Source organism: Peromyscus leucopus, chromosome 14 (genome assembly GCF_004664715.2).
Source record: "Peromyscus leucopus breed LL Stock chromosome 14, UCI_PerLeu_2.1, whole genome shotgun sequence".
Taxonomy (NCBI): Eukaryota; Metazoa; Chordata; class Mammalia; order Rodentia; family Cricetidae; genus Peromyscus; species Peromyscus leucopus.
In genome coordinates, this window is record NC_051075.1 from 26,428,758 (window position 1) to 26,456,641 (window position 27,884).

The window sequence follows — 27,884 nt, forward strand, 5'->3', positions numbered from 1 at the left end:
TACATGCTGCTTCTCCTGGCGGTGGCTGCAGTGTCTCTCCAGCTTTTCATTTTTATTAAGTCCTATTTATTAATTGTCAATCTTAGTGCCTGTGCTATTGGTGCTGTTATTCAGGAAGTTGTCTCCTATACCAATGCATTCAAGGCTGTTCTCCACTGTCTCTTATATTCAGTTCAGTGTATCTGGTTTTATGTTGAGGTCTTTGATCCACTTAGACTTGAGTTTTGTTCAGGGTGATAGATGTGGATCTATTTGCATTTTTCTACATACTGACATCCAGTTAGACCAGCATCATTTGTTCTCGGTAATCTTTACCAATTAATATAATAATGCTTACTAATCATTTTGTTTCATAATTTAAAATGTGCTTTTATGCTGTTTCTACAAAAATTTAGTACTTAAAATTGACCATAGTTACTTTGTTATTAAAGTTCTTATTATTCACTTTCACATGAGTGTGTGTGTGTGTGTGTGTGTGTGTGTGTGTGTGTGTGTGTGTGAATGTATTCTTGACTGGCATGTTTTATGTTACATAGTGGTGTTCTGTTAATATTGGTTGAACAAATGGAATTGAGTTATACTTTATATACATATATATATATAACACATATATTTATAAACATACAGAAAATCAGTTATGTCTCACTCACTGTTATGTTGCTGTGAAGAGGCACCATGACTAAGGCAACTCTTATAAAAGAAAGCATTTAATTGGGGACTTGCTTACTGTTTCAGAGGTTAGTCCATCATCATCATTTTGAGGAACATGATGGCAGGCATAGTGCTGGAGAAGTAGATGAGAGTTCTACATCCAGATCCACAGGAAGCAGGAAGGGAGAATGCCACTGGGACTGGCTTTGTCTTTTGAAAGCTCAAAGCCTGCTCCCAGTGATACCCTTCCTCCAGCAGCCACATACATACTTCAATAAGGACACACCTGTAGCACAAATCCTTATTGGTCTTATAATAAAAATCCAGAGCCAGATATCAAGGTAAATGCTGAAAGATCAGAGGACACAAGCCATAGCCACTTCTCACCTCACCAGCTCCTCAGCCAAAAGAGGAAGATGCTGTCTCCAGGAATCCTCAGACTGTATGCCCCAGAGTCTAGTTTCCACTTGCTTTGTATTCCTTCCTCTGCCCAGCCATATCACTTTCTGTCTCATCCTTCCTAGTGCTGGGATTAAAGGATTATGACTGCCAAGTAGTGGGATTAAAGTTGTGAGTCATCGCCTCCTGGCTCTGTTTCTATTTTAGACTTGATTAATCTCATGTAGTTCAGGGTAGCCTTGAACTCACAGAGATCCATCTACCTCTGCTCCCTGAGTGCTAGGATTAAAGGTGTGTGCCACTACTGCCTGGCTTCTATGGATAACTCTGTGGATGGCTTTGCCCTCTGATCTTCAGACAGGTTTTATTTATTAGAGCATATACAAAATATCACTACACACACCTCCTATTCTTCTCTAATAGGACCAGTTCCTGGTGACTAAACATTCAGATATATGAGCCTATGAGGGCTCTTCTTATTCAAACTACCACATTCCATTCCCTGGCACCATAGACTTATATCATTAGACAAAAATGCATTCAGTCAAACTTAAAAAGTCCCCATAGTCTATCACAGTCTCAACACTATTTAAAAGTCTAAAGTTCAAAGTCTCTTCTGAGACTCATGTACTCTCTTAACTGTAACCACCTGTAAAGTCAAAATCAAAAAGCATATCACATACTTCCAATATACAATGGCACAGAATATGTGTTACCATTCTAAAAGGGAGGAAAAGAAGCATAGTGAGGAAGTACTGGTTCAAAGCCAGTCCAAAACCCAGCATGGAAAACTTCATATTCTCTATCTCTATGTCTGATGTGAAAGGGCTATTCAGATCTCTCTCTTTTCAGCTTTGTTGACTGCAACACACTTCTTTATCTTGGGCTGGTTCCATACTCAGTTTGTAGTTCTTCTTGGCAAATATCTCATGGCTCTGGCATCTCCAACATTTTGAGGTCTCTAGCACAATCCAAGTTTTACCTTCACAGCTTCACTCAATAGTCTCTCTGGGCCTCTATGCAGACAAATGCCTGGCCTCAGCAGCTTTCCTTAGCTGAGGAGGGAGATTCCATAACTCTGTTCTTATATCCTTGACCCAAAACCCATAACCACATGGCCAAAGCTACTAAGTTCTGTTGCTTGACGGGCCTGAAACTTGTCTCCCTTGTTCATTACATTTATATTGGCTTTCCGTTGTCTCTGGTTTCCCTCACCACTTAAGCTTTTCTTTAATTCCTTTTCACAGATTGGAAACTGGGTGGGGTCTTGCCCCAAAGTCACTACCACCTTTATTCCATTTATCATTAGGATTTTTTTTTTAATCTTTGTATCTACTTGAGCACTGGACTTAGTGCCACTCTGTTTCCTGGTATTCCTCTTCTCCTGTTACATTGTGCATTTTTCTTTATCCAGCATGTTTCTTTACATTATAGGACTGCATAAGAGTGATTATTAATAACTACATGACACAGTCAAAACTAGGCTGTCTTGAAATCTTTTCTGCTAAGATCATTAATCCAAAAGTCTTCAATCATCTTTAGGCAGATTTTCAGGAAAGGTCAGAAAGCAGCCACATTCTTTGTCAAAATATCACAAGATTAGTCTCTAGGCCACTTACTAATTTTCTTCCCCTGTTCAACCTCTTGAGCCACAATTTCATAATCTACATTATTATTAACACCACTGTTTTCCACACTTTTACTACTATGGCCCATCAAGTCCTGCTTAAAGCATTCAACCTTTTTATTTATTAGTCCAAAGTTCCAAAGTCTTCCCTATTCCCCAGACAATATGGTCAGGCCTGTCATGGCAGTATCCCACTTCCTGGTACCATCTTCTATTTGAGTCACTATTCTATGGTTGAGACACCATAACCAAGGCAACTCTTAAAAAAGAATGCATCTAATTAGAAGGCCTGCTTACAGTTTCAAAGGTTAGTTCGTTATCATCATGGCAGGGAACATTCTAGAGAAGTAACTGAGAGTTCTATGTCTTGATCCATGGGCAAAAAGAAAAAAACTGGGCCTGCCATGGGCTTTTGAAACCTCAAAGCCTACCCCCAGTGACACACTGTCTCCAGTAAGGCCACATCTACTCCAACAAGACCACCCCTCCTAGTCCTTCTCAAATAGTGCCACTCTCTGGGGATTAGGCATTCAAATATATGTGCCTATGAGGTCCATTCTTGTTCAGTTTACCACAAGTAGTAAATGTAATTTCAGAGATTTACATGATGATTTTTCCTTTTAGTCTTTATTTTTAAAACTGATTATCTAAACCTAATTGTTGATTTTTTTGTTAATTGTTCAAAAACAAGTTATTTCTTCTTTCAGTTCTTTTTAAACACATTGATGGAAAAGCATTGTGATTATCATGACTATCATTTTAAGATATAGTGATTTTAACAATTTTTCAAATTGTAAAGGATCAAAAGCTTATTGAGTCCTAAGTACTTTTAAATATCTGTAGTTCAGAGTGCAAAATTTACAGTGAAACTAAAGTTTACTTTGTTTTTTCTGGAAGATTATTTTTGCTTCTAATAGAAAGAGTTGTATGTCATCCAAGTGGTAAGATGTTTGACAATAGTGTAGTTACAGTGATTTGTTGCCCAAAGCAGTTTGTGCAGGAGAAATGGCTACTGAAAAGTTTCTGCACCCTGATAAGCCTCTCTGCCAATGCAGCAATCCAAATCAGACCAAATGAAACTGAATTAGAAGAAGGCCAGGTTTAATAGGTAAAACGTTCCTGGATGATTTTCTGGCCCCCAAGAGAGGAGAGAGACTGAAAAACCACCTGTCTGTTTGTAACATGAATCTTAAAAGGTCTTATAATAAAAAACCCAGAGCCAGATATTGGGGTGGAGGCTGAAAGATCAGAGAAGCAGAACACCAGCCACTAGTTTACCTCTATGAAATCCTCAGCCTCAAGAGAGTGAGTTCATTTCCTCGTGCCTTATATAACTTTCTGTGTCCTGCCACATTACTTCCTGGGATTAAAGGCATACATCACCACTGCCTGGTTCTATGTCTAATCTAGTAGCTGACTCTGTCCTCTGATCCTGTGGCAAGTTTATTAGGGTACACAATATATCACATTTCCCCTTTTTTGTCTAAAATAATAAAAGGTTATAACTAATATAAGAAAAACTACATACAATAACTACAATAAGTATATACAATATATATAGTCAAGAATTACATTAACAATGTCCAGTCTATTAACATTTGACAAATTCAGAGAAAATACTCCATTATTCATTCTATTTTGGTGAGTCCAAAGTGTTGTACCTAATTCACGTACTATCCTAATTTGTGTTACCAACCAAAAATATCTTTTGAAGCCTTTCAATCTTATACACTTTACACCTCTTTAGTGAGTTTCTTTTCTGAATTTGTTAACAAGGAACACTATAACTATCTAACCTTGAACTCCTTCAGAGACCCGAGAAGGAAATAATATTACCTAAGTAAGCAGGAAGTGCAAGCAAGCAACTTCCAAAAAATGTGAGAAGTGACAGAAACGGGTGGCTACCTGGACAGTCACCAAGATTTCTGTGCAACATTGGGGCATCCATCTTTGGCCTATAGGCCTAGCATATCTGACAAACTCATCTGTGAAGCAGGATTTCCTAAGGGCCTTCCTGCCTTGTCTTGGCAAGGATTGGCAGTCCTTTCTTTTGTGTCCTTCTTGTCCACTTTGGATAGCATACGGTCAACAGTTGAGGCAAGGATACTTTCTTGCCCCATGGCTAACTTGCCACAAAGAAAGTAAACTCCATATGGAGTTTCTTCGATGTCCATTATCTTCTCTGAAGTAGATTGGTGCTGCCAGGAGAAGACATGTCTCATAGTCATTTAAAAAAAAGAAAAAAAATGTATGTTATTAAAACATCTTAAATGAAATATTCTATAGATCTCTGAAGTGTTTGAAAATGACCTGTCTATTGAAAATGTATTTCTGTTTAACCTTGAAAACATACATAATACGACTACAAGTTTGATTGTAATGACTATTAACTTGCATTTCTTACATCCTAATTAGTTGGTGATAATAACATTCAAGAACAAGCAACTTGCATTACATTGTTAAATGAGCTATATAGGTACAATACCTTGAAAAAGATTATATATATATATATATATATATATATATATATATATATATATATACATACACACACATATATATACACATATAAATACAGTATTTTCTAACAAAATCCATCTCAAATTTGTATCAATATACATAATTTGTATACAATATACAAAATCCAATGCAATATAAAAATATTTAAAACTAGTAGTTGCTTTTTAAAAGTAGATTCAGTAATCTACCTTTTTATCTTATCTATATGTTCCCCTTTTTTCTTTTCAGAGTAGATTCAGTAATCTACCCTTTTATCCTATTATTTATATATCTTTTTCTTTCAGAGTAGATTCAATAATCTACCTCTTATCTATATCCTCTTTTTTCTTTTTCTTTTTTTTTTCAAACAAGAACTCTGAATCTAATCTTCTTTGTTTAGCTTTACCTGACCATTAACAATTAACAACTTGTAACCAACCATCCTAAACAATTACAATTATCTCTAACCCATTGAAAGACCAAAAACCACACATCCTACTTCTTGGGAATGGGGGCATTGTGTTCTTAAAATTGCTTCCTGCTGTCTGGGTGTTAAGACATTTTTAGGGATTCCTGAAAAGAAAATTTTGAGGTTAATTGTCAAGTCTTTGGAGAGGTAGCTATATCATTTGTTGTCCAGCATAATGGGAAAATGCAGGGCTTGTCTCAAGTACTTGCTCAAGTAGTCTGTGAGGCTGGATCATCTCAGCTAATCATCTTGAAATTGTCCTGAGCAGTTTGTAGTCCACAGCCGATCTTTGGTTGGTGTTTATCAGCTTGGTGGTATTATCATCTCCCTGGTGGAATCGTTGTTGTGGGGCCCCATCATCTTTTGGGAGATTTCAAAGTCACTGTTAGGCATGGTTGTGGTTCAGTGCAGAAAACTTTGTGCCACAAACGTTGGGTGCCAGATGTAACATGAATCTTAAAAGGCCTTATAATAAATAAACCAGAGCCAGATATTGGGGTGAAAGCTGAAAGGTTAGAGAAGCAGAACATCCAGCCACTAGCTTTCATCTATGAAATCCTCAGCCTCAACAGATCGAGTTCCTATTTCCTCATGCCTTATATACCGTTCTCTGTCCTGCCACATTACTTCCTGGGATTAAAGGCATGTGTCACCACTTCCTCATTCTATGTCTAATCTTATGGCTGGCTCTGTCCTCTGAACCTCTGGCAAGTTTATTAGGGTACACAGTATATCACCACATCTGTTTTCTGAGGGGGCAGTTTAAATACCCTGTGAGAGTGGTCTTGAGCATCCCTGGGAAGGAGCCCTGTTTGGAATGCTTTATGAGATGAGGCAGGGTTTAAAGAGAGAGAGAGAGATGGGGAGATGGATTGAGCTGGAGTTTCCACCAGAACAGCTGCTATTAATAAATCTGAAACAACTTTACAGAATAGTTTGCTAGGAACCAAAGGCAAATCATTCAGAGAGTAAAGAAAACATAAAGTATAGTCATCATAACAGTACTTGATAGAATATTTAAGAATTCATAATGATCAATAAAAGAAATTTGTAGTTTGGTATAATTACTTCATTTCATAAATTTTCACCATAACTTCTATATGTTTTGCTTTCTTTGTAAACTTTTCTCATGTCAATTTATAGTGTCAGATTTAATATTTTCTTGTTATCATTGACCTTGTCAAGTTACTGTCATGAATTGCTGTAACAATTTCATCTTCCCATAATTATCTGTCTTTTAAATTTTGAAATCATCTTTATGCTACACAGGTATAAGCCAAGCACCTAAAAACTAAGGCAGGAGGATCATGAATTGGATCATAGCTTTGTCTACATAGCAAGACCCTCCCTCAAAGATTCAAAACAAAAGCCCTTTTGTCCTGTTGGAGTAGAAGTCACAAATAGGAAAAGAACAATTCCTTTAGTGATGGCAGACCCAGATTAATGAGTTAGACATACAAGCTCACTCTTACAGATGTAGACCGTGAGAACTAGAGGCTATGTCTTCAGGCTCTTAAAACTGAAGGCTTATAGTTCATGTAGGTGTTCAGACGACAGCAAACTCACACCTCAGAAGCTTGGACTCTAATTCTTGAGTCAGAGCTAGTGACCTACAGTTCTACATATTTTGGTTAGAATCTTATTGCTCTGGGCTTTGAATGCCAACAGCCCAGAACCCAGCAATGAATATTAGAGCTCTTGAGTTTGGGTGTTGGGTCCCTCGATTCTTAAGATACTTAGGAGCCAGTTTTTACAACTCTTGAGCTTTGGAGCTCTAGGTCCTTTGCTTTTAACTCTTTCAGTAGCTTTTTGGAATTCTGTTAGTAGCTGAGAGTTCCAGTATTATGTTACCTCTCGTTCTTCATGGCCACTGACTCTGAGTAATTTAAACTTTCAGTTAGTCTTTGTAACTTTTCAGTGACTGTTTTGCTGCTGCCACGTGATCAGATGAAAAGCTCTAGTGTATTTTCTGCAGTTCAGGCATCTACCTTATCCTGATGTGCTTGTGATAAAAAGTACAGTAGAAAATACCATTGGGAAGAGGCTTTTGCAAGCAGGGATAGTCCACAGGCCTGTAGCTCTACAAGTCGTAGTCTTGTGTCTATATAGTTCCTGTTTCATCAGACATGTTTCACATATGTCCCAGTCATAAGCCTCACATTTACCCCAATCACAAGTCATTCCTGAGTCATCCAGGAGCTGCACACGCCTTGCCTGAGTGAGAATAGCTGCAAGATTAATTCAGTCATCCAAAGGTCATTAAAGGTTGTCATGATTAAAGTCTCCAAAGGCTGATGCAAGCTGTCTGGAACAGCTATAACTATAACAGGCCTCCTGAAAAATAACTCATGGCTTCAGCAACAGCCATGGTTACAGTGATATTCTTAGCTGGCATGCAGTTGTTGGTGTGGATAATCTCTGTGCAAAATTCATTTTGTTTTTCTTGTTCTTATAACTTTGGTCATGGTATTTCACATGAACATTGGTCTGAAAATTACTGGTTCAGAGAAATGATAGGAAATTTTTCTTGGTCAAAAATGGAGAAAATTATGCTGAAAAGTTAAAGGGCTCATCCTGTATTATACAAGAATAGAGATTTCAAGTTGCATAACTCTTAGCATGTGAATCCACAAACTGGGACATTATCACATAAACCTGCTCTGGGTGGGTAAAGTTGGGTCACCTAGTGGAAGTGAATGCAAATAAACCTGACAAGTCCACTCATAGGTAGTAGTGCCAATAAAGGAATCACTGTTGAATATGGGCACAGCAAAAACAGCACACCACAGGAGAACACAGTCCACCTTGAGCAACAATTAAAAGTGTGTCGTCACCTACTTGAGACTTAATGGTTTGTGTCGAGAGAAAAACATGGAAACAATATGAGGGGAAAGATAGAATTGAAAAAGCATATAAGAAAATGTGTAAGAATGAAAACTATGATCATTGAAATTTTAAAGTAAATGAATACAGGGCGAATAGAAACAGGAGTCTCAGTTAACAATGGTTATTTGCAATTCATACCCACATGGTTTTTACTGAGATGGCTCAGAGAGCAGTGGTAGCACTGTCACGGCTTGACAGTCTGAGTTCAGTTCCTGGGACCCACGTGGTGGAAGGGAAAACCAGCTCCTGTATATTGTCCTCTGACTGCAGGATGTATGCACAGTGCGCGCGCGCGCATGCGTGCGCGCACACACACACACACACACACACACACACACACACACACACACACATACATTAAATAAGTGTTTTTAAGATATGACTAGTAAAAGTTTCCAAATTAGAAGAAGGTAATGTTCCAAGATGACAGCTGTGTTTTTTTTTTCAGGTTTCAGAAACAAAAAGTCTCAAGACAGTATGTGTGAATGTGTGTGTGTGTGTGTGTGTGTGTGTGTGTGTGTGTGTGTGTGTGTGTGTATTGTGCATGTGTATATGTAGTGTTGTGTATCAAACTCGGTCTGGCACATGGTAAGTGAATACTTTACCACATGTCTAGGCAAAATGGTAAGATGGTAAAAAGAAATTTACCTCTAAATTCTAAACATCTCCCAGAACTACAGAATGTCAAAGTTAAATATAACCAGAAGTTTATTGTTAATAGGAACAGCCCTTGAGAACAGATAAATAAGTCTACAAAGGAATTAGTATTATATCAGAATGACCTCACATTAGCTACAATAGCTATCATATTTACATGAGATTGACAGCAGCAACATTTACTACAACAGTTCTTTCTACTGCAGAGTGTGGGGGCCACATAATCACATTTCTAGAGAAAGAAATATCCCAACAAACAGAACTTTTGAAAGATGTACTTCTGAAAAAAAAAATGAATCCAGGGAAGAAATGCAAATGGTTTGATGGGGCATATCTACTAATTCCTCTTGAATTATTTTATATAAACTGTTTCAGAGAAATAAACAAGTTCTCCTTTTTGCAATGAATGAAGTTCAGCTTTGGGAACAGCACTAGAAAGCACAACTCAAATGCATCTATCACATGGAAACTTACCAGAAATCTGAAATAAATTATAAACCAAATTAAAGTTTTTACTTCCAAATGTCCACATTTACATACATTTACACAATGGGCATAACCAATATATGTGATGATCAGGTAGAACTCATAATGGCAAGGATTGTATTATATTAGAAAACTGAGATAATCTATCAGATTAACACAGTTGGTTTAAAAAAATGAAATTCAACTGAATTTTACAGAGGAGTGGGACCTTTTGGGAGGCTAGGAATAAAAAATAATGCCCCTAATATAATTGGTGTATCTACCAAAATGCCTGCTCTTAACTATATGTTATAAGCATTTCTTTCAAACTCAGGGACAAGAGGACCAAACATGCAGTGCAGGTTAGTTTCTGTCAACTTGACACAATCTAGAGTCACCCAGGAGGAGGAAAACTCAACTGAGGAATTGTCCCCATCAGATTGGCACATAGGCAAGTCTGTGGAACCGTTTCGTGATTAATGGTTGATATGGGAAGGCCCAGCACACTGTGGGTAGTGCCATTTCCAGGCAGGTGGTCCTGGGTTTTGTTAGAAAGCAAGCCATGGAAGGCATCCCAGTAAGCAGTGTTCCCATGGTTCCTCTGCTCCTGCTTAGGTTCCTGCCCTTGCTTCTCTCAGTGATAGACTAGGAGCAGAAAGTGAAAGCCAAACAACCACCACCACCTCACTCATACTCCCATAAAGTTGCTTTTTCATCATGATGCTTATCACAACACCCAGAAACAAACTAGAAAGAACAGGTACTAGAAGGCAAAGACATTTGACCATACTTCCAAAGCGTGTTCAGAGTTTATCTACTTCATACTCAGCCCAGTGCCACCTGGATTGGGTCTGATTCACCTTACCTCTTCTAGACTGTTCCTGTAAGCTAGACCCCCTGCTTCTGCCCTGGCTCTCTTAGACTGTTCCAACTTTAGCTGGAAGATTGAGCTTCTATTAACATGAAGGAAATCAGGGTGCTTCTTTTTCTAAGCATGCCAGCAACTTTCTCCCTCAGTGTAGACTTTACAAGGACCTCAGTTCTCATGTGCTAATGTTCTCCTTGATGAGCATCTACCTCAGAGCCTTGCACCAGTCTACATACACAGTTTACTCTAGTACTTAGGCACTCCAGATGAGCACCTACCTCAGAACCTTGCATCAGTCTGCCTACAAAGTTTACTCTAGTATTAGGCACTCCAGATGAGCATCTACCTCGGAGCCTTGCACTGTTTCTTCAGCTTCAGTCAGTTACCCCTTGCAAAGACATGCAGGCGTTACTACTTCACATTCTTAGACCCTCGTTCACACATCTTTTTCTCTCATTTCCTTATATTTTGTGTTTGTTGTCTTTTTGAGTGTAGATATTTTTATTTACTTTGTTAAATTATGTATCGTCATTATCTGTAACTTTCTAGCAAAGTAATTGGTTAATAAATATTGGTTTAATGAAAATGCACCTCAGAAGGCTGGGCAGTGGTGGTGCACACCTTTAATCCCAGCACTGGGGAGGCAGAGGCAAGTGGATGGATCTCTTGAGTTCAAGGCCAGCCTGGTCTAGAGAGCGAGCTCCCCGACAGCCAGGGCTACAGAAAGAAACCCCATCTCAGCATCCAAAGAGAAAGAAAGAAAGAAAGAAAGAAAGAAAGAAAGAAAGAGAGAGAGAGAGAGAGAGAGAGAGAGAGAGAGAGAGAGAAAGAAAGAAAGAAAGAAAGAAAGAAAGAAAGAAAGAAAGAAGGGAGGGAGGGAGGGAGGGAGGGAGGGAGGGAGGGAGGGAGGGAGGGAGGGAGGGAGGGAGAGACAGTGTACTTCAGAGTAAGTGTTTCTTTAGAAAGGAAATATTGGCAAAGTTCAAGGAGAAATATGTTTGTTAGATATGTCTCATTTTTTCATTACCTGAAAAATTATAACTCATTTGATGTCATTTTTATGGGCACAACAGTTTCTGTTATGTCATTATCTGCCTCTTTCTGCATATTTTAAGTTACAAATTAAATGTTTAAATGCCAAAGAAATTTGAAGCATAGATGAAAAGATTAAGATCTTTACCTTACAAATACATAAAATCATATATTATAATGATATGATATAACACTTGCTGGTGAGTAAACATTTAGATCTTTTTTCAATAATTTTTAAAACTAAAAACTCTTAGAAAATCAAAAAAGAAGCAAAAAGAAAATAAGTGAATATTTCATTTTGTGAAGTATGTTCAACTTGAAAAATACAGAATTACATAAATAAATCATATGGGATTAAATAAGTATAAAGAAATTTTCAATATAGTTAAATATAAATCACAACTGTATATGTAGAAGAACTTTTAAATTGTTTCTCTACTTATTTCAAAACAATCATTTGGCTCTCACTGTCTGTGAATCTCAGGTTAACATTAAGTCTAAAGCATAAGCAAAGAAAATAAATTCAACACATCTTTTAAGCAAAAAAAGAGTGGTTTTTTATTATTGTTTTTGCTTCAAGTGTGTGGTAAAAGTTTTTATTTTGTGGTCATTTCTGATTTCCTGAAATTAAAAAAAATCGTGTTGTCAGGCAACATCTTACAAAACTTTAAATTGAAATAGAATTACATAATTTTCTTCCTTCTTTCTGCTTATTCCATACCCTCCCACACACCTCACACGTATACTTGTTCCCTCTCAAAAATGTGGCCTCTGTTTTTTAAGTAGTTATAGTTTTGGGTTTGTGTGTATGTGTGTGTGTATGCATGTATGTATGTATGTGCATGCACACACACATACATGTGCCTAAATATATACATACAGCCTGCTCAGTCTGTTGAGTGTTGCCCATTTGTGTATGATTTCTGGGCTGACCACTTGGTATTGGATAACCAATACCGGGGCTCCTTCTTGGGGAAGACTATTTCTCCTGCTCTCATTAGTTGACGGTAGTTCTTTATCTTGGGGTGGGGTGCCATGAGATTTCCCCCTCGGTGTTAGCATGTCTCTTGGTGTTGTACTTCTTTAGGTCTTGTTTAGGCAGCCATGTTGTTGAGCTATCATTGGTGAAGTTCCCTGGTGCTGGACAACTTTTGATGCTTCTCTTTTTTTCCAATATTCCCTTGATGCTTGTATTATTCTTTTCCTCTTACATTCTTCTTTCTTCAGTTTCATCTTAGAGAATAATGTATCCAAAATAAGCCCAAATTGGGATTACTCTGCTTCATGAAAAAAAAAATTTTATTCTACAGCAGAAATTATTTACTTTGCCATTGAACTTCCATAGATCATACAGCCTTTAATTTTTTGGTAATCATTTCTTTATAAAATTAATTGAAAATATGGAGATGATTATAGTAGAAAAGAGCTGTCATGATATTTATGTAATTTATTCTTTTTTATAATTTATTCTTACGTGTCATAATTTTTATTTTCACTATGAGACAAAATTTCTTGTGAGCTAAAAAAGAACCAAAAATAGGTAAACTGTAATGGTAATCATGTGTTCTTTACAAATAATAATTAAAGGAGATGTCACAGAGTTTTTACATAATTTTTAAAATGTGGTAAGTGAATTAGGTTGTCACATGACACACAGTTGAATGAACATCACAATGCAAGAGAGCTGCCACTTAACCATTGATCACTACATCATATATTCAGAATATTTTACCTTTGTATGTTTGTACAATGTGCATATCTGTATCTCTACATGTTCATTCGTGTGAGCAGAGGCATACTCATGTCATGGTGTGCATGTAGAGTTTTCAGGATAACATCAGGTGTCAGTCCTCACTTCTTACTTTATTTGAGATAAGCCAGCTAGCCCACGGGCTTGTGGGTATGCTCCCATCTCCACATCTCATTGTGCCATAGGAGCCCCGGGATTGCTGACACAGTACCAAATCTGACTTTTTGTTTGTTCTAGTGATGTGAACTCAGAGCCCCATTTGTGTAGCGAGTACTTTTCCTTCCAAGTCATCTCTTCAACCCCCAGAATTTATCTTCACAAAGCAGTCAGCTAATTTAAATTAATATTAACTTGAAATGTCATGATTTTTGTGGTTGTTTTAATTGGTAAATGTGCTAAGAGTATTCTACATGCATGAGCTGTATACAGTAAATTTTATATGTGTATATCAACATCATATATTCTAAATGCCAAGAGTCTGTTAAGCCTTTTTATCTTTTCAAAAGATTTGTATATTACTCCAAGGATGCATTGTAATTGAGGCCAGAGAAGTACCAATTTGGATTATAGCTACATTTTGATTGTACCATGAAAACTAATCATTTCCTATTCAATATGGCAAGTAACCATTTGTCAAATAGTCTGGAAAGGATGTTGTCCAGATCTTAAGTCAGTATGCTCATTTATTGGTTATCACTCAAATATACTATTTTTAAAGTAGATAAAATGAGGAGTAACTTAATTTCTTTCCTGAACCATAGGTTTTATTTTTATTGCTTTAAGCAATGTCCAGTTGTAACTTCACATCATCCTTATTTGCACTATATCATTTTATAGTCTGTACAGTTGTTATAAAAAATGTTTTAAATAGCTAAAAATCTGGATTGTCCCTTAACACGTTTTTATTTTTAAAAGATTAATGTAAGTTGATCATAGACTCCGTTATTAGAGTTTATTACAAATTCAGTGTGATTTTAGATGCATGCTTTTTATTCAGCGGTGGGTTTTTAACCGGAAATATTTGACCAGCAAATAAAATAATTTGAATATAGTTTGATCCTAATTTTATGAAGCTAAATGTTTTCAATATAATATTTATAATAAAATTAATTAAAAATTGTAACTGAATTACTGAAGTTCTAGAGCGTTATGTTTGTATTCAAAATTATTTTTACCTACCATTCTTGTTGCAGAAGAAATCCTTGTCTTTGAGAGAATACAGTGGTGTTATTTACATGAATTCATATGGCGTGGTTAAAAAAATGCTAACTCCTTTATTTAATGGGATTCTTCCCTTGTGGCAGTGCAAACGGCTGCACCAGGAGCTTCATCGTCTGAAAGAGCAGAGGCAGACTTCAGCAAACAACACGAGACATCCGACTGCTGAAAACAATCAGGAACGTGCTCTGAAGGTAAATGGCTGCTCCTTCTTGCAGGCAAATGAAGGTTGTAAGCCCTTGGTGCCAGCTTTCTGTGCTGCATATATCAGTTGTGTACATTTCAGCAATAGTGAGCTGTGCTGTTTGCCAACAACCCCTTCTTTAAACACAGATACAGCACCCTTCTGTTATGGTATTATTTTATTTCATGTATGTGTACATGAAAAAACAGCGTATTTCTGAATTTTGAGTGGTCGTGTATTAATAACTTCTGATATATATTCATTTTCTGTGTTTATGTTATTGCCTTTTAGACGTAATGAAAAGTGACCACTCCAAAAGAAATAACAAATCATCAGCCTTTTCTTTGTGGCGACATTTATTGTAACAGTGTTAAATGTGTTGTAGTATTTGTCACCCAGAGAACTGACACTGCTTGAAGGACATGTGAATTTGTTTGGGAACTGAAGGGGGACTTTAAATGTTAAAAGGAAAGAAAGACAATGTATCCAACTGGAGCTTGAAACGTGACATATACATTTTATGATGTGTTCTATCTTGTTGTAATACACGTCCAGTAATCCTGAGAAAAGCCCACTAGTATGAGTCTTACTATTTGGGTGGGGAGTGTGCTCATGACTTTCCATTCTACTTTTTTCTGTCTCTTTTTTCATTCTTTCTTTTCTTTGGTGGGAGGGGGTTCAACACTGGCTGTCCTGAAACATACTGTGTAGACCAGGCTGACTTCACACTTGAAGATCTACCTGCCTCTGCCTCTTGAGTGCTGGGACTAAAGGCGTGTGCCACCATGACCTTCCATTCTACTTTTAAGTTACTACAGTTTTTAATAAAGTGTCTGTCCACTCATAACTCAGCTCTCAAGGTGCTTGTATGCTCATTAACAAGTTTAGTCTGTAAGGAACAAAAATATTGTCTTTTTAATTGTGCGACAAGAGATTTGCTAGTTGCCTTAAATTCAATTTTATCTTAGATTATAAGTCAATATCACAGCTTTAAGAGTCAGGCACAGTAAAACAAAACTGACAAAACAACCTCAAAAAATGCCTTGTTATGAAAGGATGAGGACTTAAGTAAGATACCCAGCACTCAGATTAAACACTGGGTCCTGAAATGTGCATTTGTGACCAATGGGTCCCTGGGGCTTCCAGTCTAGCCAAGTCCATGAGCTGTAGGAGCAGAGAGCTTCTGTCTACAAGAATGAGATAGTGCAACGAAAGGACATCTGATGTCCATCTCTCCCTCCACATGGACACCCACACAAGAACATGCTCCCACACAAGAACCTGCTCCCACACAAGAACATGCTCCCACACAAAAACATGCACCCACACAAGAACATGCTCCTACGCAAGAACATGCACCCACACAGGTACATGCACCCACACAGGCATACACCCCCCACACACGCACACACACTGAAAAATGTATAAGATGTTTTTCATCTGGACAAAGTATGAAACTTAGTAAAAAGATTTTCCTACAAAATATTTTTGGAATTCATAGTGGCAGACTTATAAATTAGTTGCCATTAATCCATTTTCTATTGAATTTATAAGTAGACCAAAACTATATATAAGAGAATTACAGATTGCTATGATTATTTTTAATTATCCCCAAAGAATAGATAATTTTATGACAATTAAGTATAACTTTTTAAAGTATGTGTGTACATACAAAATGGGAAATAACTGTTCTAAAGTCATCCTCCACCAAACATGACTCAGGACAGAACATGTGACAGTATGTTATGGCTGTTTCAAGTTAAAACAGGACCTAAGATACAAATTCTGACATAGTAATTATTAACATAGTCAAAGAGAGAAATAATATAAATTTCTGTCACTTTTGCATATTTATGGTAAATGTATTTAAATGGCGATGGCTATTTATGGAGAGAAATACATGCAAACTTCTGAGAAGTTATTAAAGTTAGAAAGGAATAAGTAGACCACCCAAGACACATGGGAGTTCAAAGTGAAAATGAATCACCTGTTTAATGGAAATCTCTCTAGACTATAACATTTAAAGTAATATGTAAATGTAACTCATGTATACTCCTGAGAAATATACTGCATTAAAATCTTTTCTATTTGATCTTTGTTTTTTCTTCAAAAGTCTGATTTTGATGTTGCATCTATTAACTAAAGCTGATTTAAGTCCTGGAAAAGAGGAGAGGAAGAATCAGTTTTTGAAGATTTTCATCAACTTGGCCCTTCTGTGTGAATTGAAACTTAAAAAAATGTCTGCTGTGAATAATGCTGACTTTTAGTCTATTTTTAAATGATTCCTTCATGGAAAATTTAAATTCAGTATAAAAATATAATCACTCATAATACATCTCCTTATTCTTTTTTTTAAAGATGTATTTAGTTTTATTTTATGTGTAGTAGTGTTTGCTTGCATGTGTGTGTATATGTACACCATGTCTATAACTAGTGCCTTTGGTGGCCAAAAGAGGGCATGGTGTCACTGGAGCTGGAGTAACAGAGCTGTGAATCTCAGTGTGGGAGCTAGAAACCAAACCCAGGTAGGTCCTCTGTAGATGTAACCAACCGTCTTATTAAATAAGAAACACAGAAACAATGTAAAAGAGAAAGCCGAGAGGTCAGAGCTCAGAGCTAAAATCTCACCCTTCTTCCTGAGGTGCTCCTAGCTCCCCGAAAGAGAGCTACTTCCTGTGTGTATGTCTTTTCATAGTCTTTTTGTTCTGCCTTCTCATTGGTTGTAAACCCAAACACGTGACTGCCTCATCACTGCCTGTATGTACAGCCCCCCAGGTCTTAAAGGTGTATGTCTCCAATGCTGGCTGTATCCCTGAAAACACAGAGATCTACCTAGCTCTTCTACCAAGTGCTGGGATTAAAGGCGTGTGCCACCACTGCCACACTCTTGCTATGGCTCTAATAGCTCTGACCCCCGGGCAACTTTATTTATTAACATACAATCAAAATCACATTTCAGTACAATTAGAATACCACCACAGTCCTCTCTAAGAGTAACAAGTGCTCTTAACCACTGAGCCGTGTCTCTGGTCCACATTTATTTATTCTAAATCACAGTTTTAAATGGTTGTTTGGGGAAATCTCACTTTCATTTGGTGATTGTTTTTCTGTTTGTCATTCAAGTTATGGATGACCCATTTGATAGGAAACTATCAGTCCATTTATATGTACCACTATGATATTAACTGATTTAACATTAAGTTTGTATCTAAATGGACATTAACAACATTTTTAAAAGAGTGACTGTCTTTAGAAGTGTTTAATCTCAGCAATATTTCCGATATTACAGATTGTACTGTCATCATTAACACTGATAAATATAAACTTTAATCAGAAGCTATCAAATGTCAATAGCTCCTCAGTCAGGAATTGGCCTTCATACTTATTGCCCTGCTTTGTGCTGGGATTTTGTCTGGTTTGAACTTATACATGTCTTGTGCATGCTGTCACAGTCTCTGTGAGTTCATGTATGTAACTGCCCTGTTGTGTGAAAAGCACTATTTCCTTGAAATCATCCACAACCTCTGGCTCTTATAATCTGAACACTTCCTCTTCTAACAATATTTCTGTGACTTGGAGAATGGTTGTAATACAGGTGTCCCATTTATGGCTGTGATGTGCACTCTGAAGCCTCTTAGGCTCTATACATTGACTAGTCATGGGTCTCTGTGTTAATTGCCATCTACAAGAAGCAGCTTCTCTAATAAAAGCTGAGAGACATGCTGATCTATGGGTATACTGATAAGTCATGAGGGAGCATTTTAATACTATGTCTGTTTAGCAAAATAGAAGTAGTAGGTACTCTCTTAGGGCCTATGGGTTGTCTAGCCACTGTTTCTTGGCCTCATGAAACAGGTATGGGTTTCATTTCACAAAGATAGTTGTGAATTGAGCCTGAAAGTGGTTGGTTAAACCCATAACATGTGCGCCACTATTACAGCATTGAGCATACCTTGTCAAGCCACACATCAATGTAGTTCAAAATGGTTCAGAGCTGGATTACTGTTCTTCTCTGGTACTGCTCATGGAGCCTTCCAACATTACAAAAACTAGATGCAAGTAGGGATGAAGCTTTGCAGTCAGCACACACTCAATTTCTCTATGTTTATAATTCAACTAAGTGATGTCTTCAACATAAGACAACAGGAAGAGGTTCTTATTGTCAAGTTCTGGATGGAGGCTAGCCAAGAGCAATAGAAGTAGCTTGTAATTTTAGGATGCTTATGGGGTACCTTTGGGCAACAAGTCAAAAGAAGGTAACTCATTTCTGATACTGTAGTTTGTATTTGGTAACATGTGGTATCTAGTTGTAGTATCCTTCCCATTACAAAGTAACTCCATTTAAACTCCTTTTATATATGGATATATTTTAGGAAGCTTCTGAGTAGTGGGTTTCCATATGACTTTTTTCTTAGCAGCACCTGGAACCTTCTCCAAAATCATATTATAGAACATAAATCATGTCTTGATGAATAAATAAAAAAATAGATAATTCCTTGTGTTCTGTTCAGCCACATGGAATAAAACTAGAAATTAACATCAGAGAAACTATAGAAACCCCAAAAAATGAGAATAAAAAATTACATTTTGAATAACAGTGGGCCATCCAAGAAATCATAGAAGAAAATTTAAAAAAAATTTTTTTTGAGACAGGGTTTCTCTGTGTAGTTTTGGTGTCTGTCCTGCATCTTGCTCTGTAGACCATAGACCAGGCTGGCCTTGAACTCAGAGATCCTCCTGGCTCTGCCTCCCGAGTGCTGGGATTAAAGGTGTACACCACCACCTGGAGAAAATTAAAATTTCTTAAAGCAGATGATAATGAACATACAACTTACCAGAACCTCTGGGAAACAGCCAAGGAAATCTTAAGAAGAAAATGTATAGCCATAAGTACTCATATCAAATAACCTAATGGTGGTGTACCTCATGGTTCTCAAAACACAACAAGCAGCCCATCCCAATCACAGTGGATGGGGTAGGAAATGATAAAGCTCAGAGAAGTAGAGATTAAAAGAACAATACACAAAATTAGCCAAACAAAGAGTTGGATCTTTGCTGGAGGCATTAGTATAACCAAACATAAATAATACTGCAGAACTATAGTGACAACGTCAGCCTGGCGGTACTGACAGAAAAACAGATAGGTAGACCAATGGACAGAATAGAGGACCCAAAAATAAAATGTTAAAGCTATGTCCATTTAATCTGTGACAAAGGAGGCAAAAATGTACATTGGAAAACAGCCTATTAGACAAATCATACTAGCAAAATTGGATATCTTCCTGCAGAAAAATGAATTAAATTAATATTTTTCAACTTGTACAAAAATTATTTCTAAATGAATCAAAGATCTTAATTTAAAGCCTGAAATGTTGAAACATCTAGAGGAAAATGTGGGGAAATCTCTTTAAGTTATTGTGATAAGTAAGAAGTCCTCAATACCAATAACACAGGAACTAGCCCAAAGTATCAACTGATGGGACTACATGAAAACGAAAAGTTAGCACAGCCAGTCATCAGAACAAATGAACAGTTCACAGAATGGAAGAAAATCTTTGCCAGTCACACTTCAGACAAGGGAATAATATCCAGAGATTACAAAGAACTCCCGAAGTTAAATTCCAAGGAAATAAACTGACAGTCAGCAAATGGACTAACAAATCTAATAGACAATTTTCAAAACAGAAACATAAATGGCCATTAAGTACTTAAACCCTAACTATCAAGGAAATGCAAATTATTTCTAGTCTGAGATACCCCCACCTTATCCCAGTCTGAATAGCTATCATTAAGAAATCTGACAGCAAATCTTGGCCTGATGTTTGAGGGAGGAAAATGAATACAAATAGAAATAATCTTGGAGATCATCCCAAAGGATGAATGGATAGTGAACATGTAGGATGAAATACTGTTCAGCTCTTTAAAATATGAAGGCTAGCCTGAGCTACAGAGTGAGTTCCAGGAAAGGCGCAAAGCTACACAGAGAAACCCTGTCTCGAAAAACCAAAACAAAAAAAAAATATGACGTCATAAAATATGAAGGAACTTAGAAAGTGTAATGTTAAGTGAAGTCATATAGTCTCAGAAAGAAAAAACAAAACCACATGTTCTTCCTAGGGAAATCCATTCCTCCCCACTAGTTCCTTATTCTGTACCTAATATCTGTGATTATAGAGATTGTAGCTTGCTTATTCAAGACTTAAAAGTAATATCCACATATAAGTGAATACATGCTATATTTTTTTCTGGGTCAGGGTTATCTTACTCAGGATGATATTTTTATAGCTCTGTGTAGCTGGAGAGCTTCTCTCCAGGTCCCGCCGAGCTCTGGCTGTCCGACAGCCCACTTTTAAAATAAACACACAGACACTAATATTATTTACAAACTGTATGGCCGTGGCAGGCTTCTTGCTAACTGTTCTTATATCTTAAATTAATCCATTTCTATAAATCTATACCTTGCCACGTAGCTTGTGGCTTACTGGCATCTTCACATGCTGCTTGTCATGGCAGTGGCTGGCAGTGTCTCCCCGCCTCAGCCTTCCATTTCCCAGAATTCTCTTCTCTGTTTGTCCCACCTATACTTCCTGCCTGGCCACTGGCCAATCAGCATTTTATTTATACAGAGTGATATCCACAGCAGTTCTATCCATTTACCTGTGAATTTCATTTTTTTAACAGCTGAGTACTATTCCATTTTTAAGTGTACCACATTTTCTTTATCTATTCATCCCTTGAGGGACATCTAGGCTATTTCTAATTTCTGGCTAATATGAATAGAGCATCAGTGAACATGGTTGAGCAAGTGTCTCTATAGTAGGATGAAGCATCATCCTTTGGGCATATGCCCAAGACTGATAGAGCTGGATCTTGAGGTAGATTAGTCTATATCCAGCTTCCTAATGAACTGCTACACTGATTTCCATAGTGACTCTACACTTTTGCACTCCTACCAACAATGGATGGATGTTCCCATTATTCCACATCCTTGCTCTAACCTGTCATTTGTTTTATTGATCTTAGCCACTCTGACTAGTTTAAGATGAAATCTCAAAGTAGTTTTAATTTGCAATTCCCTTCTGACTAAGGATGTTGAACATTTCTTTGTTTGTCAGTCAGTTATATTTCCTCTTTTGAGAATTCTCTGTTCATGGTCCTACCTCAAGCCAGGGTCTGTGTTGATGTCCATGCCCCTTTCGCCACCAAAGACCACATGGAGGCCCAGGTTCTGGGCTGCCACCTCTAGCCATGTTGGGTACTGAGGGATGTGCTGCACTTGAGGCTCTGCTGATCTGAGTGGCCATGGTGTCAACCAAGCCCAGGCTGCTGTCAAGGGTCATGTCTGGGTCCATGGCCCTACTGCATTCAGGGTCTGCATCGATGTCAGTGGAGCCACCTTTGACTTTGCAGGTGCCCGAAGTATGGGCCAACACCTGAGGCCATGTTGATGCCCGATAGTCATGCTGCCACCAGAGCCGTACAGACTGGAATGGACTGTGCTGCTATACTTGTAGCCATGGAGACATCTTGGCCCTACCTGTAGCCCAGGGTCATGTCTGAGTCTGGCCCTACCATAGCCAGGGACTGTGCTGATGTCCGTGGTTCCCATTACCATCAAAGGCTAGACAGATGCCTGGAATCTGGGCTGACATCTGAGGCCATGTTGGTGCCAAAGGGTCATGCTGCTGCCAAGGGGCCATATCAGAATGGCCTGTGCTGCTGCCAGGGGCCATGTTGATAAGCTGTGGCCAGGGGCCATGTCTGGGTCTGTGTTGCAGTCCATTGCTCCTGTTGAAAGCCAAGTGACTGCCAGAGGTCTGGACCACCACGTGGGGCAAAATTGGAGTCTTGATCATGCTGCCACCAGGCTCATGCCAATCTGAGGGGCCTGCGCTGCTACTTAAGGCCATAGTGACATCTGGGCCCAAGCTGCTGCAGGTGGCCATGTCTAGGTCTCTGGTCCTGCCACAGCTGGGGTCTGTGTTGATGTCCATTGCCCGTGTTTCCACAGGGGCCTATGTGAGCCATGTGTTTAAGGATAAGGGCCATGCTACGCTGTCCTTGCCTCTCACACGATAGGGGAGAGCCACTCCCCACCCAACCAGAGTGCTGACAATCAACAGCCCTGGGATAACAGACTGACCCCAGTGACCCTTGCACAGGAAAGCTTGCCCAGCCATAATAGTAGAGCTGGCCCGCTTCCTGCCTCCTACACCATTCTGGCACTTGGGAAAGCTAGTCCCACCCCTCATCACTGGCGTTGGGGAGCTGGCTCTGTCCCTCACTTGAGGAGAGAGGTCCCAGCTGCCTGTTCAGAACAACCCAGCCACCACCCAGACACACATCCAGGTCTTTGAGTGGGCACTCCCCAGCATCTACCCCATCTGTGACCTGCTGGAGTGTGTGAAGGGACTGGTCCTGCCAAACCATAGCTGCCAGATCTCTATTACTTGGGGAAACTGCAGGACATCTGGGAGGAGTTTTAGTGGGGTCCAGTATTGATGGCGTACCAGAAGCCAGAGGCCTTTCACCTGACCAACAACACATGGCATAATGACCATTTGCAAGGAAAGCTGTTTGGACAAAAGGGTCTACCGCATGATACACAGCAGCTCCCAGTGCCACCGAGGCAAATGAAGAGGTGATGGAGAGGCCGGAAAGACAGAAGAGTGAAATGGGTTTTGTTTGTTTATTTGTTTTTTCTTTGTTTTGTTTTTGTTTATTTAATCAATCTTCTTTCTTGCATTTTCAATTCTTATTTTTATTATCTCATTTTTAATTTTCTTTCGTGATGGGGGACACTACAAGTGTGAAGGGCAGATATGGAGGGACTGGGAAATGAATGGGATTGGAGTGCATTCCCAAAGAATCAATAAAAATTATGTTACAAATAAAAAGAATTCTTTGTTTAGATCTGCACCTTATTTTTTAATTGAATTGTTTTCTTGACATCCCATTTTTGTTCGTTTTTCCTTTTGTTCTTTATCTATTTTAGATATTAGCCCTCTACAGAATGTGTATATTTTCCTTTTTTGTGATGGATATATGCATAAAAATATGTTGATAGTGAAGGTACAATTCAATGTGAAACTCTACAACTCCAGAATGTATATTCTAACTGTATAAAACTTAACTGAGATGAATAGACCTGGGGTTTGGATCATCTCAATGTGTAATGTTATCTTATTTTAAAGCTCTTAATAATAATGTTTTGACTTAAAAGAAAAACATTTGCTGGAAAATGGAAGTAACTAGAGATCATCATAGTAAGCAAGATAAAGCAGATTCATAAAGACAAATGATGCATATATTCTCTCATTTTGATTTATGTGTGGTATGTGTATGTGTATGGCATGTATAGTTGCACAGTCATGTGCAGGTATAAGTACACATGTGTGCATGTGCATGCAAAGGCGAGAGGCTTATATTCCATGGCTTCCTCCATCACTCTGCACCATATATACTAGGCAGAGATTCTCACCAAAAGCCCGAGGTCCCTGATTCTGTTAGCATCACTAGCTAGCTTGCCCGAATCTTTTCTCCCCAAGCGCAGAGAGCACAGCCTCCGAGGCTCACCTGACATTTCCGTGGGTGCTGGGGATCCACACTCCAGTTCTCACATTTGAATGGAAGGCAGTTTACCCTCTGAACACTCCCGAGCCCTGCTCTCACTTCTAAATCCTAGATTTCATAACGATACATCACAGACATACACGTGCACACAGGACCTGTGGCATAAAAGTAGAAAGGAGACTGGAGAACAGGAGAAGAGTAGGATGGGAGAAGGATAAGGAGGAAAGAGAGACGATATGGAATGAAAATAGTTAAACACATGCTATACTTGAAAGAAACTCTCTCTATGCACACTGAATGTATGAATATTTTTTATAAATCAGCCAGTTAGAAAAGATGTGCGTGCAAAGGGTTATGGGTTAGCCTTCATTGTATTGCTGTTATAAATACCATGAATAAACATCTTGGAAAAGAAGAACTCAAGGCAGGAACTTAGAGGCAGGAACTGAAGCAGAGTCCGTGTAGCAGTACTACTGACTAGCTTGCTTCCATGGTTTACTCGTCTTGCTTTTTACATAACCCAGGAAACCTGCTCAGGGTGGTACTACCCATGAGTGGTTGGGCCCTCCAGTATCAAGCATGAACCAAGAAAATTCCTCCATAGACTTGCCTACAGGCCAATCTGGTGAAGATAATTGTTTAAAAATTGAAAATTTGGGCTGGAGAGATGGCTCAGAGGTTAAGAGCACTGGCTGCTCTTCCAAAGGACCTGAGTTCAATTCCCAGCAACCACATGGTGGCTCACAACCACCTGTAATGAGATCTGGTGCCCTCTTCTGGCCTGCAGTCATACATGCTGTATACATAATAAATAAATAAATCTTTTAAAAAAAATTGAAATTTTATTTTAAAAAATGAGTTACTAAGTCCAGCCCACATCAGAGGGAAGAGGAATGCATTGGACATAAATACTAGGAAGCAAGGACTTTGGGGAGGGGGGTCAGTTAAGAGACCACCTTTCACCTCAAATAATATACCAAAATAAAAGTCCTTACTCGGAGTGTGGCTCAGACACTGTGCTACATTCCTAAATCCAAACCTCATATCCTGCCCCCTAAATATGCTCACTCATAGCTACATCTAAAAACACCATCCTTTTTATCTTAAAAGTAACTTTGGTCAAAATGTTTCGAGTTAGGCTTGACCTCGTTCCTTCTCGGGCATTCTACTTTACTGTCTACAAACTGATTCTCATACTGCTCATGAACTCCATGGCAACTAGATGCCAAACTGTTTCACCTCTGACTCTATTATTGGCAGAGCCTCTTAATGTCACGTGTGTCTGTTGTAGCACGAATCTTAAAAGGTCTTATAAATAAAAACAAACCCGGAGCCAGGTATTGGGGTGAACGCTCAAAGATCAGAGAAACAGAACCAGCCACATCCAACCTCACCTCGCCTACTTCTCACCTCACCTCGCCTACTTCTCAGCCGATCTTGTTTCCTCAAGCTAGAAGCCTCATATGAATGGATCTCAGCTGAACTGCTGCTCAAAAGCCTAAAAGCTTAACAGACTCTAGTTCCTGGTCCTTATGCCTTATATACCTTTCTGCTTCCTGCCATCACTTCCTGGGATTAAGGGCGTGTGTCACCATGCCTGGCTGTTTCCAGTGTGGCTTTGGACAGATCTCTGCCTCCCAAGTGATAGGATTAAAGGTGTGTGTGCCACCATTTTCTGGCCTCTGTATCTAGTGGCTGTTCTGTTCTCTGAACCCAGATAAGTTTATTAGGGTGCCCAATATATTGAGGAACATAGTATTAACACAGTCTGTCATTGTCTTTATCTCTGCACAGCCTTAATGATGAGCTTATTAAACTGTAAGTTAGATTATTTTACTCCTCTGTTACCATACTTCACTTTAGAAACCGGACACATACAACTCTCCTGGAACATACCAGGCATGCTTGCATCTCAGAGCCTTGTACTTCCGGTTTTCACTTTCAAGGAGTGTTGTTTTCCCTACATTAAATTTGCTTCTTTCTTTTTTATATCTTTTGAAATGCTTCAGCAACAGCAAGGCCTTCTCTGGCCAACCTGCTTTGTGTTGCAGTCCATACATACCCTTGTCAGCACTTTTTTGTTACCTTCCTCACCTTTTCTTTAACGTGCTTGCCTCTGTGTGTGTGTGTGTGTGTGTGTGTGTGTGTGTGTGTGTGTATTATCATTTATTATTATGATAGTCTATTTCCCTAATAGGAGTGAATACTCCATGATGTCAAGGACTTCTCTTTCACTTTGTTTGCATCTGAGTCTACTAATAGTATTGAATGTTTGACACACAGAATCAAAGATATTGACCAATGGCCAGCTCTGCCTGTACACATCAACTGAAATCTAGCAGGGCTTCCTCTCCTGCAAAAGTATTGACATATAATATGCATTGTATAAATGTATGCACTGTATCTGGGGAGTGAATGGATGCCACACCTGTAATGTAATATCTTCCTTTCCCTATTTAAGTCTCCATAAGTATTCTCTGGTACACTTAAATATTCTACAAATACTCTATTAAAATGCTGTGTGAGTTGCAATGCATAAATATACCTAATTTTAATTCTTTTTATATAATAGAATAATAGGTTGATTACAATTTTGTAGTCTTGGATACTACTATGAACAGTATTTTATATATAAATATTAAGCTATATTTATCAAACAAAAGATTTTTCACATTTTTAGTAAAGAATATAGCTTTAGAAGGTCACTTTATTCCATAATGTTGTAATAAAAAATGCCAATTTGTATATTCATCTACTGCTTCTGATTTCAGCTCCAGAAACTAAAAAAGAAAAAAAAGAAAGAAAAAACTACAAACTACACCAAAGCTACACGGAGAAACCCTGTCTCGAAAAACAAAAAAAAAAAAAGAGAGAGAGAAAATGCAGGGTCTTTTATATCACCTACTCAAATTCATTTATTCATCCTCCCAGCTATTAGAATATGATGCTTAGCCCAAAGCTAGCCAGGGATGTTGACCTTGTTTGGAAAAAATAGATAGCCAGATTCTTCCTGCAAAAATTTGAATTAGAAAACTAATAGGGAACCCAATAATCACAAGATAGGCTCGGGGACATATACACTCTAACAGGCCTGAGCCACCTGAAGTTATTGAACAGCCAGATAGAAAGGGAAAGAAAGGAGGATGACTCCAGAGACGTGCTAGGACTGATACACATATGGACTCACAGAGACCTTGGCAGCAGGCAAGAGGCCTACCCAGGTTCAAGCCAAATGAAGGACCAGCATTGAGTCCAGGAAGTGGACATGGGGTCCCACCCCCAACCACGAAGCTATCTGCAACTGATACCCAATAACAAAGAGGGAAAATAGTTGTCTTTAAGGAAGTCTCACTGAATGAGTCATCCACACTCTTGGCCAACAAAAAATTAACTCCTTGATATTTTTCTGGACTTCTTGTTTCATTTTGCTTTGTTTTGGCATGTTTGTGTCTTATTGGTCTTTTACTTGTTTGTGTTGATTTTTATTTTGTGTTTTTGAGGGTGTGTGTGTGTGTGTGTGTGTGTGTGTGTGTGTGTGTTCTGTTTCTTGTCACATTCTTCTTTTGTATTTGATTTTTTGAGAGAGAAACAGAACATAAAATTTGG

The 27,884-nt window shown here is 38.4% G+C and overlaps 1 protein-coding gene across 6 annotated transcripts in view; it reads left to right on the plus strand.

Annotated features, from left to right (window-relative positions):
- Mipol1 (mirror-image polydactyly 1) overlaps nt 1-27,884 on the plus strand; it is a 303,018-nt gene that overhangs the window by 145,752 nt on the left and 129,382 nt on the right. For 5 of the 6 annotated variants that reach the window (XM_028869747.2, XM_028869751.2, XM_028869748.2 and 2 more), the window contains exon 8: nt 14,608-14,715. The exons of the other annotated variant lie outside the window; for it this stretch is intronic. In XM_028869747.2, the coding sequence (XP_028725580.1) occupies nt 14,608-14,715 (108 nt within the window). The remainder of the gene's footprint in view (nt 1-14,607; nt 14,716-27,884) is intronic. 6 annotated transcript variants of the gene reach the window in all.